The following is a 15,575-nucleotide window of genomic DNA, read 5'->3' as shown; positions in this document are numbered from 1 at the left end:
GCTAAGGATGTTACACTTTTTTCTTTCAGGCGCTTATCGACCATTTGTGCTACTTCTTTTGAGAACTGCCTGCTCAATTCATTATTGGATGATTTGTCTTTCGGTGTTTAATTTTCTTAGCTCCTTAAATGCTCCCGATATTAATCCCCCGTCAGATGAATAGCTACCAACGATTTCTCCCCCCATCCCGCGGGCTGACCTTTCACCCTGGTAATTGTTTCTTTTGCTGTGCCAAAGCTTTTTTAATTTCATGCAGTCCCATTTGTCAATTCTTGCAGTTGTTTCCTGAGCTATTAGAGTCCCTTTCAGAAAGTCCTTGCCTGTGCCTATGTGAGCGGGAATTCCTGGAAAGGAGCTGTGTCTGCAGAGGCTGATTAACTGACTTCAGCCATGTGGAGAGGACAGAACGGTGCAAACCCAGAGCTTAATTGCGGTTTATCTTGGGCTATCTTTAGCCTACTAAACAGCCATTCCCTGCCCTCCTCTGCAGGAGAACAAAGACCCTATCACTAAGAGATAAAGCCAGACCTGATATTCTAGCAGATTTTTTAAAAAGACCCTTTAGAGTGTATTAATTTATCAAAACCCTAGATTTCCACCAACCAAAGGAATGAGATGTTATCAGACAGCAGCTAAGGCCTACAGCAGAGTTCTATCTCGATTTAGCCTGTCCTCTACCCACCAACCTACTTGGAAAATACCTCCACTATGGCTTTCCTCCACTATGACTTTCTTTTGTTCTGTCACTATAGAAAGTTCATAAGAAATTCGACCTGGCTGGGACAGGGAATTTAGAGAAGACTAAATCTGTGTTCGGTCACTCATACTCGGCTCCAAAATAATCTATCCTTTATCATAACCCTTTGAGATGAGAGCTCTGTTTGTGTGTCAATGCCCGTATCTTGAAGTATTTTCCCTATTTTTTCTTCTTCTAGCAGTTTCAAGTTGTCGGGTCTTATGTGAAGGTCTTTGATCCGTCATAAATTGAATTTTATTCAGGGTGAGAGATAGTGATCTAATTTAAGACTCCCTCGTGGGGATGACCTGTTTTTTCCAATGCCATTTGTTGGAGCCATTCTTTTCTCCAACACATATTTTTGGCATATTTGTTGTAAATCAAGAGGCTGTAGTGGGTTTATTTCGGGAGTCTCTACTCTATTCCATTGGTTGATTTATCTGGTTTTGTATCAGCTCCACGCTGGTTCTGTTTCTGTGGCCCTGTGGTATAGTTTGAATGCATCTGCCATTGCTGTCCCTGCTTAGGGTTCTTTTGGTATTCAGCTTATTCTGTGATTCCATATTATTTTAAGGATGTGCTCTCTTTCTGTGGAGAACATCATTAAATTTTCATGGGGCCGTACTGAATCTGTGGACTGCTTTCGGTAATGTAGCCATTTTCATATTATTAATCCCATCCATCCATTAACAGTGAAAGGTCTGTCTTCTGGTGCCTTGGAATTCCTTAGGCAGTGTTTTAAAGTCTTGGTGCGATAAGTCTCTTACTTCCTTTGTTAGGTTTATGTTTGGTTTTCATTACTGCTTTTGAGGCTATTGTAAATAAGATTTGTCTTCTTGCTTGCTTTCTTTCTTAGCATGTGTATTATCAGTATAAGGGCATTATTGAGATATAGAAAATCTCTGGTTTTTGTATGTTTATCTTTGTATCCTGCTACTTTGCTAAGTGTTTGCCAGATCGAAGGGTTTTCTAGTGGTGTCTCTAGGGGTTTTGGCGTAGAGCAGTGGTTCTCCACCTGTGAGTCACAACCCTCTTGGGGGGGGTCAAACAACCCTTTATCACAGAGGTCGCATATCAGCTATTTACATTACAGTTCCTCACAGTAGCAAAACTACAGTTATGAAGTAGCCATGAGACAGTTTTATGGTTGGGGGTCACCAGAGCTTAAGGAACTGCAAAGGGCTGCAGCTTCAGGAGGGCTGAGAGCCACTGCCATAGAGAATCATGTCCTCTGCAAGTAGGAGAGAGGTCATTTGAGCTCTTACTCTCTCCCTCATGTCACTTGTTTCTGTATCTTAACTTTGTACACTCACAAGTGCTTCAAGCTCTATACGGGACACAAGTGTGAAGAGTCAACGTGTTTATCTTGTTCCTGCTTTCAGGGGAAGTGCCCTCAGCCATCTTCATTTATTGGATGTTCACTGTAGATTGGAATGTATGGTCTGTATTATGATGAGGTGTGCACCTTCTAGGCCTAGCTTCTTCAGAGCTTTTATGATGAAGGGATGTGAATGTTATCATGTCGATTCATATGATCGTGTGATAACGATCACGGTGATTTCCATCCCTCACTCTATTTATATCCGATAGACACTTTCTTGATTTCCATATATTAGACTATCCCTGAAGTGAAGTCAACTTGATTATGGTGTATGATTTTTCTTGATTACTGTTCTATTGCTATAAAGAGATACCACAACCAAGGTAACTGAGAGCAAAGTCCCCCAAGAAAGCATCTAATTGGGGGACTGCTGACAGATTCGGAGGATTAGTCTTACCATCATGACAGAGAACATGGTGGCAGAAAGGCAGGCATGGTTCTGAAGAAGTAGCTGAGCGCTTTGCATCCAGATCCATAGGCGGCAGGCAGAGAGAGAGACTGACCCTGGAATGGGCTTTTGAAACTGCAGAGCCCACCCCCTGCAACATACCTCTTCTAACAAGGACACACACACCTCCTAATCCTTCCCAGCAGTCCAACTGGGAACCAAACATGCAAACATGTGAACCTATGGGAGCTAATCTCATTCCAACCACCACACTCCATTCCCTGGCCCCCACAGGCTTATAGCCATATCATAATGCAAAATGCATTCAGACCGGCTTCCAGAGTCTCCCTTGTCTATTACAGTCTCAACATTGTTTAAAGCCCAGCGTTTCTCCTGAGACTCAAAGGAATCTCTTAGCTGGAACTCTCTGTAAAGCAGATCACACACTTCAAACATAGAATGTCACAGAATATACATTAAATTCCAAAACAGGAGGGAAAGGAACATAGCGAGGAGATACTGGGCCGAGCAGATCCAACAGCCAGCCGGGCAAATGCCACACTCTGCATCTCTCCATGTCCAACGGCAAAGGGCTCCTCGCAACTCCAATCTGCTCCAGCTTTGTTGACTACCACACAGTTCTCTCTCTTGGGCGGGTTCCAGGCCCAGTCAGCCGCTCTCCTTGGCAGGCATCCCAGAGCTCTGGCATCTCCAACATCTTGAGGTCTCCAACACAACCCCGGGCTTCACCTTCAAAGCTTCACACAATGGCCTCTCCAGGTGTCCATGCAAGGACTTCCCTGACACATGCCCGCCTAGAGCAACTATCCCTAACTAGAGAGGAAAATCCCATGGCCCCTTCCCCATACTCTCTACTCTGAAACAAGAAGCACATGGCCAAAGTGATGGAGTTCTGCTAGCTGGGGCTGGAGCCTGGGCAGCTCCTTGAGTTACATTTGTATCAGCTTTCCTTGTTGGTGGTTTCATTTGCAACTTCAGCTTTCCTTTAATTCCTTCTCACAAACTGAAAGTTCAGCTAGCTGGGCTCTTGCCCTGAGTTTAGCCCTCTTTTTATTCCGTTATCATTACACTTCTTAGCTCCTTCAGCCCAGGACTTCACCACATTTCCTTATGCCCCTTTTCTCCTCAAGCTGTGCTTTCTCCATTTCTCGTTACCCTGTTTACTCTCTTGCATTGTAGATCTACATAAACGTGGGCACTAAAAACCACAGGGCACACAGGATGCAGTCAATACTAAAGTCTTGAAATCTCCTCTGCCAGTGGCATTAACCCAAAACTCTTCAATTTAGCCTCTGGCAGATTTTTTAGGATAAGAGCAAAAATCAGCCACATTCTTTGCCAAAATATCACAAGAATGGTCTATAATATTCTTCTCTAAAATCTCCTGAGCTGGGTTGTCTTCCATGTTCCTACTGTAGCCCTGTAAGCTCCACTTAACACGTTCCTCCACGTTTCCAGTCCCAAGTCCCCAAATCTTCCATATTCCTCCAGACAACAGCATGGTCAGGCCTGTCAATTGACTTTTGAAACCTCAAAGCTCATCTCCAACAAAACACCTCTTCCATCAAGGACACACCTCCTTTGACAAAGGCACACTTCTTTTTTGTTTGTTTGGTTTTTGGTTTTGGGGGTTTTATTTGTATACGTTTTATTTCTGGTTAATAACAGATATTTGCCTATTTACAAAGTGAACTAAAGTGTGATTTTGGTCTTTTTACTTCAGCACAATAGACAGAATGCAGATGTGTGTTTAAGATACTTATTAAGGCTGAAGAAATGGCCCAGTTGTAGAGAGCACTTGTTGTTCTTGCATAGGCCCTGAGTTTGGTTCGTAGCACCCACATGGTGGCTCACAACCGTCCCTAACTCCAGTTTCAAGGGAGATAATAGCTTGTCTGAACTCCACAGGTATCCAACACACGTGTGGTGTACATGTATACATGCAACCAACACACCCATACACAAAAATAAATAAATTAAAAATTAAAATAATTGCTAAAAAAAGCTTTAAGAAAGTACTCATTAAATGCAAGACTGATTAAAAGTCATTCATATTTTAATTTTAGAAGAAATCCCAAGAGTAGAATTATGAGTATGACAGGAGCTCTCCCTCCAGAAGGCGTTCACATTGAGAAGCTGAGAGGCTAGGGCATCTGTTGAGCTGTTGGAGTGGAAGTGGAGTAGCTTATGTAGTTGGCCTCTGTGGGCAGGCTGCTGTCACAGCACTGCTTCCTCTTTTTTCTTAAGACTTCCATTCTGTGCACGTAGGTACATGGACACCAGTGCAGGAGCCCCCAGGGGTCCAGGTTAATTGAGACTGCTGGTCCTCCTCCAGGATCACCCTTCTCCTCATCTTCTTTCAGCCTTTTCCTAGTTCAATCACAGGGGTCAGCTGCTTCTGTCCATTGGTTGGGTGCAAGTATCTGTATCTGACTCTTTCAGCTGCTTGTTAGGTCCCTTTTTGTGATCCCTTCACAGCCTCAGTAATAGTGTCAGGCCTTGGGACCTCCCCTTGAGTTGGATCCCAATTTGGTCCTGTTGCTGGACCTTCTTTTCCTCAGGCTCCTCTCCATTTCCATCCCTGTAATTCAACAGGTCCAGGAGAGAGGTCCCTGTCCCGCTGGGGTCTCTCTGGAGCTGAGTGGGATGGCGAGTATCAACGGCTCAAAAGAAGCACACCAAGCTGGGAGTATTGTTGAAGCAGGAACTCCCAAAGGCACACTTCTAATCCTTCCCAACTGTCTTAGTCAGGGTTTCTATTCCTGCACAAACATAGAAACAAGCTGGGGAGGAAAGAATTTATTCAGCTTATATTTCCACATTGCTGTTCAACACCAAAGGAAGTCAGGACTGGAACTCAAGCAGGTCAGGAAGCAGGAGCTGATGCAGAGGCCATGGAAGGATGTTACTTACTGGCTTGCTTCCCCTGGCTTGCTCAGCTTGCTTTCTTATAGAACCCAAGACTGCCAGTCTAGGGATAGCATCACCCACAATGGGCCCTTCACCCTTGATCACTAATTGAGAAAATGTCTTACAGCTGGATCTCTTGGAGGCATTTCCTCAAGGGAGGCTTTGCCTGGGATAACTCCTTGTAACAAGTTGACACACAAAACCAGCCAGTACACCAACAGTCCACTAACTGGGAACCAAGCATTCAAATATATAAAAATATGAAGGCCATTCTCATTCAAACCACCACAATGATATTAATGTGTTCTTGAATTTGGTCTGATAGTATTTTTTTCTTTTTTTATTAAACTAATAAAATTGATTTTAAATATAGAACTCAGTATTGACATTTTTAAGTCATCAAAATAATTTATAATAGTTAAATGCCTCTTAAATATACATGATATCTTCTGAAGCTAAAAATAATATGCACTCAAGCAGTTTTTAAAATCTATATGGAACAGTAAACATGATAGAAGTAGAAAAAAATCTCTTCTGAAGTCCTCTATGAGAGGAAATTGTGACAAGTTACTGATTAGACATAAACCGTTCCATCTCCAAGGGAGAATTCTCAGTGTAACTGTGGCTTCATAGAATGAATTGGGTAGTGTTCCTCTGTTTCTAGTTTGTGGAATCATTTGAAGAGTATTGGTATTAGGTCTTCTTTGAAGGTCTGATAGAATTCTGCACTAAACATATCTGGTCCTGGACTTTTTTTGGTTGGGAGACTTTTAATGACTGCTCCTATTTCTTTAGGGATTATGGGACTGTTTAGATGGTTTATCTGATCCTGATTTAACTTTGGTATTTGCTATCTGTCTAGAAAATTGTCCATTTCATCCAGATTTTCAAGTTGTATTGAGTATAGGCTTTTGTAGTAGGATCTGATGACTTTTTGAATTTCCTCAGTTTCTGTTGTTATCTATTTTTTCATTTTTGATTTTGTTAATTTGGATACTGTCCCTGTACCCTCTGGTTAGTCTGGCTAAGGGTTCATCTATGTTGTTGATTTTCTCAAAGAACCAGATCCTGGTATGGTTGATTCTTTGTATAGTTCTTTTTGTTTCTACTTGGTTGATTTCAGCCCTGAGTTTGATTATTTCCTGCCGTCTATTCCTCTTGGGTGTATTTGGTTCTTTTTGTTCTAGAGCTTTCAGGTGTGCTGTCAAGATGCTAGTGTATGCTCTCTCTGGTTTCTTTGTGGAGGCACACAGAGCTGAGTTTTCCTCTTAGCACTGCTTTCATTGTGTCCCATAAGTTTGGGTATGTTGTGCCTTTGTTTTCGTTAAATTCTAAAAAGTCTTTAATTTCTTTATTTCTTCCTTGACCAAGTTATCATTAAGTAGAGCGTTGTTCAGCTTCCATGTGTATGTGGGCTTTCTGTTGTTTTTGTTACTGTTGAAGACCAGCCTTAGTCTCTGGTGATCTGATAGGATGAATGGGATTATTTCAATCTTCTTGTATCTGTTGAGGCCTGTTTTGTGACCAAATATATGGTCAGTTTTGGAGTAATTACCATGAGGTGCTGAGAAGAAAGTATATTCTTTTGTTTTAAAATGAAATCTTCTATAGATATCTGTTAAATCCATTTGATCCATAACTTCTGTTAGTTTCAATGTGTCTCTGTTCAGTTTGTGTTACCATGATCTGTCCATTGCTGAGAGTGGGGTGTTGAAGTCTCCCACTATTGTTGTGTGAGGTGCAATGTGTGCTTTGAGCTTTAGTAAAGTTTCTTTTATGAATGTGGGTGCCCTTGCATTTGGAACATAGATGTTCAGAATTGAGAGTTCTTCTTGGTAGATTTTTTCCTTTGATGAGTATGAAGTGTCCTTCCTTAACCTTTTTGACAACTTTTGATTGAAAGTTGATTTTATTCATATTAGAATGGCTACTTCAGATATCCGCGCAGGCGCAGATGTGCGCCGGGAGTCAAGATGTCGGGTTCCAAGTATAAGCCTGCGCCCCTGGCCACTCTCCCCAGTACCCTCGACCCTGCCGAGTATGACGTGTCTCCGGAGACCAGAAGGGCGCAGGTCGAGCGCTTGAGCATAAGGGCCCGGCTTAAACGGGAGTATCTGCTTCAGTACAACGACCCCAAACGCGTGTCGCACATCGAGGATCCTGCCTTGATTCGCTGGACCTATGCAAGATCAGCAAATATTTATCCTAATTTCAGGCCCACTCCCAAGAACTCACTTTTAGGAGCTGTGGCAGGGTTTGGGCCCCTCATCTTCTGGTATTATGTTTTCAAAACAGACAGGGACAGAAAGGAAAGACTTATCCAGGAAGGAAAACTGGACAGAAAATTTAACATCTCCTACTAAGTTTGGCAAGAATGACTATTCTTGCATAAATAAATCTCCTATTAATTAAAAAAAAAAAAAAAGAATGGCTACTTCAGCTTGTTTCTTGGGACTATTTGCTTGGAAAATTGTTTCTAGCCCTTTACTCTGAGGTAGTGTCTGTCTTTAACACTGAGGTACATTTCCTGTATGCAGCAAAATGCTGGTTCCTTTTTATGTATCCAGTCTGTTATTGTATGTCTTTTTATTGGGGAATTAAATCCATTGATGTTAAGAGGTATTGAGGAATAGGGATTGTTGCTTCGTGTTATTTTTGATGTTATTTTTACGTTTGTGTAGCTATCTTCTTTTGAATTTGTTGGAAAAAGATTACTTTCTTGCTTTTTGAAGGGTATAGTTTCCCTCCTTGTGTTGGAGTTTTCCATCTATTATCCTTTGTAGGGCAGGATTTGTGGACAGATATTGTGTGAATTTGTTTTTGTCATAGAATATCTTGGTTTCCCCATCTATGGTAATTGAGAGTTTTGCTGGGTATAGTAGTCTGGGTTGGCATTTTGTTCTCTTAGGGTCTGTATAACATTTGCTCAGGATCTTCTGACTTTCATAGTCTCTGGTGAGAAGTCTGGTATAATTCTGATAGGTCTGCCCTTATATGTTACTTGACCTTTTTCCCTTACTGCTTTTAATATTCTTTCTTTGTTTTGTGTATTTGATGTTTTGACTATTATGTGACAGTAGGAATTTCTTTTTTGGTTCAATCTATTTGGAGTTCTGTAGGCCTCTTGTATGCTCATGGGCATCCCTTTTTTAGGTTAGGGAAGTTTTCTCCTATAATTTTGTTGAAGATATTTACTGGCCCTTTAAGTTGGGACTCTTCATTCTCTTCTAAATCTATTGTCCTTAGGTTTGATCTTCTCATTGTGTCATGGATTTCCTGGGTGTTTTGTGTTAGGAGCTTTTTGCATTTTGCATTTTCTTTGACTGTTGTATCAATGTTTTCTATGGTATCTTCTGCCCCTGAGATTCTCTCTTCTATCTCTTGTATTCTGTTTATGATGCTTGCATCTATGACTCCTGATCTCTTTCCTAGGTTTTCTATCTCCATGGTTGTCTCCCTATGTGATTTCTTTATTGTTTCTATTTCCATTTTTAGATCCTGAAAAGTTTTGTTCAATTCCTTCACCTGCTTTGTTGTGTTTTCCTGTAATTGTTTAAAGGGATTTTTGTGTTTTCTCTTTAAGGGCTTTGAGCTGTTTACCTGTGTTCTCTTGTATTTCTTTAAGGGAGTTATTTATGTCCTTCTTAAAGTCCTCTATCATCATCATGAGATGTGATTTTAAATCAGAGTCTTGCTTTTCTGGTGTGATGTGGTATCCAGGGCTCACTGTGCTGGGGGAACTGGGTTCTGATGATGCCAAGTAGCCTTGGTTTCTGTTGCTTATTTTCTTGCCCTTGCCTCTCGCCATCTGGTTATCTCTGGTGTTAGCTGGTCTTGCTGTCTCTTACTGTGGTTTGTCCCTCCTGCAAGCCTGTGTGTCAGTACTCCTGGGAGACCAGTTCTCTCTGGGAGCAATTTGGGTATGGAGAGCTTCAGCACAGGGCCAGCTCTGAGGAGCAGGTGGAAACAGGACAGATCCTGTCTCCAGCTATTCCTTGGTTCCTGTGTCCCAATGGCTCTGGGCTGGTCCCTCTTGGGCCAGGAATTTGAGCAGAAGTGGTGGTCTTACCTGTGCTCACAGGCTTGTCCACACTCCTGGGAGACCAGTTCTCTTCCAATGGTATTTGGGTATGGAGCACTGTGACACAGACAATCTGATAGTATTTTACTGAAAGTTTTTCTCTCTGCCTCTTGCCTCTCTGTCTCTGTCGCTGTCTCTGTCTCTGTCTCTGTCTCTCTCTCTCTCTCTCTCTGTGTGTGTGTGTGTGTGTGTGTGTGTGTGTGTGTGTGTGTGTGTGTGTGTTCATGCTTTTATATGACATAGGTATTGTTTTAAGTGTCAAGTGCCCCTCACAGGTTCATGTGTTTGAACACTTGTAACCTGGTGGGGCTTTGTTAAAGAAAGGGGGCACTGGAAAGCAGACCTTGAAAATTAGAGACTTGACTTACACTATCTCAAGTTCTCTCTGCTTTCTAACACATCAAGATGTTAAGAATCCACCCACAAGATCTGTCATGAAGACTATCCCCTCTCAAACTGAACCTGAGCTAAGCTTCCACTGAGTTCTCTTTGTCAGATTCTGTGTCACAACAGTGTGAAAGATAACCAACTTGGACATCAGGATAATACTGGCTTTGTAGAATGAGGATAGAATTCTCCCTCTCCATGGAATGGGACAATTTGAGAAGTCCTGGTGTTAATCCTTTAAAGGCCCACTGAGATCTGGGATTCCTTTGTTAGGTTGTCTGTCTGTACTGCTCATTCTACATCTGTCCGAGCTATTTCTGGCCTCTTGATTTAATTTGTTCAGGTCACGTGTTTCTGGGAATTTAGCCATGTCTTCTAAAGTAGTCCCTAATGATCCTCTGAATTTCATTGGTGTTGGTTATAATGTCCCCTGCCCCCACTTCATCTCTAACTCTTAAATTGTTTCTTCTCTCCTTCTTTTGGTTAGTTTTGCTAAGAGTTTCAGGTGTCTCTGCAACCTTCATGGCAGCAGAGTAATAAGCGGTGGGGGCAAGAAGGCAGTTCAGGTCAACAGGACTTAGTATCTGGCGCTCATTCAAAGGTCAGGAGTCTGACCCCCATGTTGTTTATTTTAGCACAGCACAATCTGATTGAAAAGAAAACCGTTTTTGTGTTGATCAACTAAATTCCACGTGAACAACAAAGCTTACCTAAAATCTCTCTGAGGAACAAAGTAAGCTAAATCCAAATCAGATCTGACGACATTGAAACTCTTTTGTTAAAGTACCTGCACATCTTCCTTAAAGATAAGTTCAAGCTGATGATGAGATGGGTCTGGAGGAGGGTCTGGTGACAGAAAGTCTGCTGCCACACAGATTGTGCAAAATGTCACCAGGCTGGAAAGCATATCTTTACATCCAGACTGCTGGGCTGACAACAGTTTTCCATGCTTCCCCCTGAAGGAACAACACTGAGTGTTTACCACTGCAGGTGCCCCCTACAAAGAGTTTGCAACACTGTATCTTTTCAGAAAACTAGCTCACCAATCACAGGGTCTCTCTGTTATCTTTATAGTCCCCGTGTCACTCACTTCCTCCCCATCTTTATTGCTCAGTTCCATCCCATCTAGTAGTTTATTCTTGTTCTCTAAGACCTTGAGATACATCATTGAACTTTTTGAGTTAGTTCTCTTTTTGGTGGTAGTGTTGGCGGTGGTAGTTGTGATGGAGGAAGAAGAAGAAGATGATGATGGTGGTGGTGGTGATGATGGTGATGATGTTTTAATGTAAGTACTTGCCCATGGACAACCTTAGAACCACCTTTCTGCATTCCTGGGAAGCTATGTTTCCATTTTCATTTGATTTCTAGGAATCTTTTTTTTAATTTCTTCAGCACCTCACATCTACAGTATACCATTTAGCCAAACGTATGTTTGTATGGTCTCTGTAGTTTCTCTTGATGTTTAATTTCTAGTTTTGTTCTGTTATGCTCTGATGAAGTGCAATGCATTTATTTCAGGTTTTCATGCACAGACTGACTTGTCCTGTAAACTCTCCGTGGGGTTTGTTTTGGAGGAAACTCTGTAGCTTTCTTTCTCTGGTTCTCAGTAGTCTTTATTTCTCCATTAATTTTTAAGGAAAGGTTGGTGAGTGTGACATCTGGGTTATACACTAATTCCTCTTGAAGAGGGCTTGCAGCTTCTGCCCTGAAGTTTGGTGTCAGTCTAATCAGATGGACTTTGAGTTAACATTTTCTTTTTGAATATTCAGCCCAGTGTCTTTGTTCCATAGTCCTGGCTTTTTATCTATGACAGCACTGAGTGAGTCTTCCCTGGGCATGTCTGTTTGGGGTTCTAAATTACTCCTGTTCTCGGATGGCCTCTCTCCCTTGCTTTGGATGTTTTCCACGATACTTCTCACTGAATAGGTTTCCTGGGCCTTCCATTTATATTCTAGCCCCTTTCCCCATTGGCTCTTATATTTGGTTTTGTAGTTATCCCTCAGAATTTCCACAACTTATGACTATGCTAATTGGTTCTTTTATTGGTCTCTGAATATAAGATCTCTTCCACAGGCACATGCCTTTAATCCCAGCACTCAGAGGCAGAGGCTGCCAGATATTTGTGAGTTTAACACCAGCCTGGTCTATAGAGTGAATTCCAGGACATCCAGGGCTCTGTTATACAGAGAAACCCTGTCTCAAAGAAAAAAATCTCAACCTCATGTTAAATTCCTAATTTTCTTTTTCTGACTTGGCCTCCCATATTGGTGGTTCTTCATATCCAACGTTCTCTGTTTGACACACTGAGTGCTTCATTTCCAGCATTTCTGTGCAACTGTTGTTCTGTTGGTCGTTCTCAGATATTCAGTTTTCTTATGGAACTCCTCGGTGTTGCTGGCTCTCCTGCCCAGGTTCTGTGGTGTCTTTCTACTTTTTCTTTCAATTTTATTTTATGTATATGAGTACAGTGTAGCAATTTTTAGGACTTCTGCTCTCTCTGGTTGGCCCCACTCGTTCAGTCCCTGGTCCCTTTGCTCCAGCCCAAAGATTTATTTATTATTATACATAAGTACACTGTAGCTGTCTTCAGAAGCACCAGAAGAGGGAGTCAGATCCCATTACGGGTGGTTTTGAGCCACCATGTGGTTGCTGGGATTTGAACTCAGGACCTTTGGAAGAGCAGTCAGTGCTGTTACCCACTGAGCCATCTTACCAGCCCGTCTTTCTACTTCTTTATCTGCTAGTTTCAATCCACTTTACTGTCACTTCGTATCATTTTATTACTACATTGGCATATCAGCCCTCCCCATATCTTTGACTTGGTAGCTGAAGAGTCATGGTCGTTTGCAGGAGTGACACTGCCTTGCTTTTTCGTGTGTCTTGTGTTCCTGAGCTGTGTGGTTTGCTCATCTATTGAGGTATTTGCTTCTTCCAACTTTTTTCTGGAGTCTTCCTAGCCTTTCTTTTTGAGGGTTAATTCCCAAGCACCACTCAGAGAAGAGAAAACGAACTACTATAACAACAGCTATACCAAACCAAAGCAGATAATGAAACATAATTAAACTCAGTTAAAGCTAACTGCTATGCCACCAGTAACCGCAGAAAAGAAAATGGCAAAAATGATGTAGGTAGAGTAAGCTGTCAAGGTACAATGGTTAAAATAAGCAATAATGTGTGTATATAATACTAATAGTAGTAGTAATAATAATAATAAATGAAATAGGGTTGAAGAGATGGCTCCGCAGTTAAGGGCACTGACTGCTCTTCCAGAGGTCCTGAGTTCAATTCCCAGCAACCACATAGTGGCTCACAACCATCTGTAATGGGATCTGTGCCTGAAGACAGCTACAGTGCACTCATATATATAAAATGAAATAAGGGGACAGGAAAGGGGAAAAGGAAGAAGGTGAGGAAGAAGGAGAGAACAAGAGATGAAAATCTAAGCAAAAAGAACAACTTGTAAATAATATTAGACAGAGGGGGTGGAAAATATAAAAGCTTTTTTTTTTAACAGTAAAATAGAATAAACAAAACTGGTCTGGTGAGATGGCTTGATGCAAACCTAGAGATCTGAGTTGTATTCCTGGAACCCACATAGAGACGATAACAGAAAGCCAGCTCCACAAAACTGTCCTCTGACCCCTACATGCATACCTAGGCACGTGTGCCCACGTGTGCCCACGTGCTGTACACATGTGCACACTAAGAATTTGTAAAGATTCATTTTCATTTTTAAATTGTGTGTGTGTGTGTGTGTGTGTGTGTGTGTGTGTGTGTGTGCAAGCACCCAAAGAGGATCCCTAAAGCTAGAGTTGCAGGAGACTGTGAGCTGCCCAACATGAACGCTGGGAACTGAACTTGGGTCCTCAGCAAGAACAGTATGTGTCTTAACTGTTGAGCCTTCTCCCCAGCCTCCAACACCCCTCCTGATCTTTATTTCTCTGATTTTATAACACATGTAAATGAGGCTTTGCCCTCACCCCATCCCACCCCAGTCTGGGGCTGCGGGGGAGCCAGGGCTGGGGCTTAGTTTTATTCCTGTTCCCTGTACAGCTTGTCTTTCTCTGTCACCTCTCTCGGGAGTCCTGCTGCTCCTCTCTCTTCCTCTGTGGAATAAAACCCCACCGCCGCCCCTCCCTCCCCATCACTGTGACACTTCTCATTCACAGTCACACACTGGCAGACTCTAACGTGTCACCTCTTCAGAAGTCTAATTTTCAAGAGATCTTGATTTTGTTCACAGAGTCGTCCTCCTTCATTCCCCATCTGGGTGTTAGGGGAAACCAGCATCTTGTCTTCACTTTCCCACCTCAGGTGCTGCAGGAGCCCATGACCTTGGAGGTGTGTGGGTGGTTCCAACACCCAGAGCTCTGAGGCTGTGGGCACCAGCAGGGCATCCCCCAAACCAAGGAGGCTCTGACACTCTCCCTGTTGGTGGCCTCCACCTCAGCAGGCTGGACTCAGTCCCCAGGCTGCCTGCCCCCTTTAGACACTGTCACCGCACCAGCCATCATAGCCATTCCCCTGACCAACAACCACAGACCAGGACGCCCACAACCACCTCCCTGTCTTCACTTAAGTATCTCAAGCAGCTAAGGGAACTCAGGGGAAGACTCTCAAGCATATTCAGTTGTTGCAAAGCATACAGATGAAAATGTGCTCAGAAGGATGTGTGGGGAAGAAAGGGAACGTCCCTGCCCTCTTCAGGTACTCCCAGTTTCCAGAAACTTCTCGGGGTTGAGCAGTCAAGGAATCTCTGAACCCTGACCTTTCTGGTTCCTGTGCAGACTCTAATGCCTGTAAATGACCTGGCTAGGGGGATTCAATCAAGGGCTATGTGCTCAGGTGCTTCCTACCGCTGTGAGCAACATTCCTCCCTCCAGGGCATAGGGCAGCAACTCCCTGGAATAAGGAGGTCATGTGACCCACCATGGGAGAGGGCAGGTCTGAAGGTCTCTGACCTGCTCCAAGACTCACAGGCAGAGAAAGTCAGGGATTTCTGCAGCCTGCCTTGGGGAATGTGATGGTTCATCCCTGCTGTTAACCTGACACATCTGGGAAGAGGCAACTTCTATCAACTAAGAAGCTGCCTCTATCAGTCTGGGCTTCGTGCTTATCTGTTGGTGGAGGAAGGCCTAGCCCACTTGGGGCAGTACCATCCCTAGGCAACTGAGCCTGGGCTAGAAAAATAAGGTAGCTGACTGTGAAACTAGGAGAGAGCCAGTAAGCAGTACTCTTCCAGTTTCTGCTTCAAGCTCTTGCCTTGAGTTCCTGCTTTGGCTTTTGCTATGAGGTGGTGGGTTGTAACCTACGAGGTGAAATTAACCCTTTCCTCCCCAAGGGCTTTGGCCATGGTGTTTAGCAACAGAGAGCAAGCTAGGACGTGTAAGAGAATTCTAGGTCTTGTGCTCTCCCGTGTGTGAAGAGGGGGCTGTGAGCATGGACAAAAACAAGCGTGCACTACTTATAGCATCCAGGGAGGTCACCTCCTCTTCTTGTTCCAGTGACATCAGTCAGCTTTCACGTTTTGTTTAGCGTGAGTACAAGTTCGTAGTGGCCATGTGTGTGTGCACCCATGTACCCATGCACGTGGAGGCCACAGATCCCTCATGTGACATGCCTCAGGAGGACACTGTTTCCTGAGACATTGTCCCTCTCTGGGACATGGAGC

At 43.1% G+C, this 15,575-nt stretch overlaps 2 protein-coding genes across 3 annotated transcripts in view; both read left to right on the top strand.

The window, feature by feature from the left end:
* Mroh5 (maestro heat-like repeat family member 5) overlaps positions 1-15,575 on the top strand; it is a 52,736-nt gene that overhangs the window by 22,366 nt on the left and 14,795 nt on the right. The gene's annotated exons all lie outside the window — the stretch shown is intronic.
* Positions 7,373-7,857, top strand: Ndufb4c (NADH:ubiquinone oxidoreductase subunit B4C). The gene has a single exon (NM_001362047.1). The coding sequence runs from the start codon at positions 7,410-7,412 to the stop codon at positions 7,797-7,799; it is 390 nt and encodes a 129-aa protein (NP_001348976.1). The 5' UTR covers positions 7,373-7,409; the 3' UTR covers positions 7,800-7,857.

Source organism: Mus musculus, chromosome 15, assembly GCF_000001635.26.
Source record: "Mus musculus strain C57BL/6J chromosome 15, GRCm38.p6 C57BL/6J".
Lineage (NCBI taxonomy): Eukaryota > Metazoa > Chordata > Mammalia > Rodentia > Muridae > Mus > Mus musculus.
Note: the sequence above shows the minus strand (reverse complement) of the source record. Positions and strands in the feature narration are given on the sequence as shown.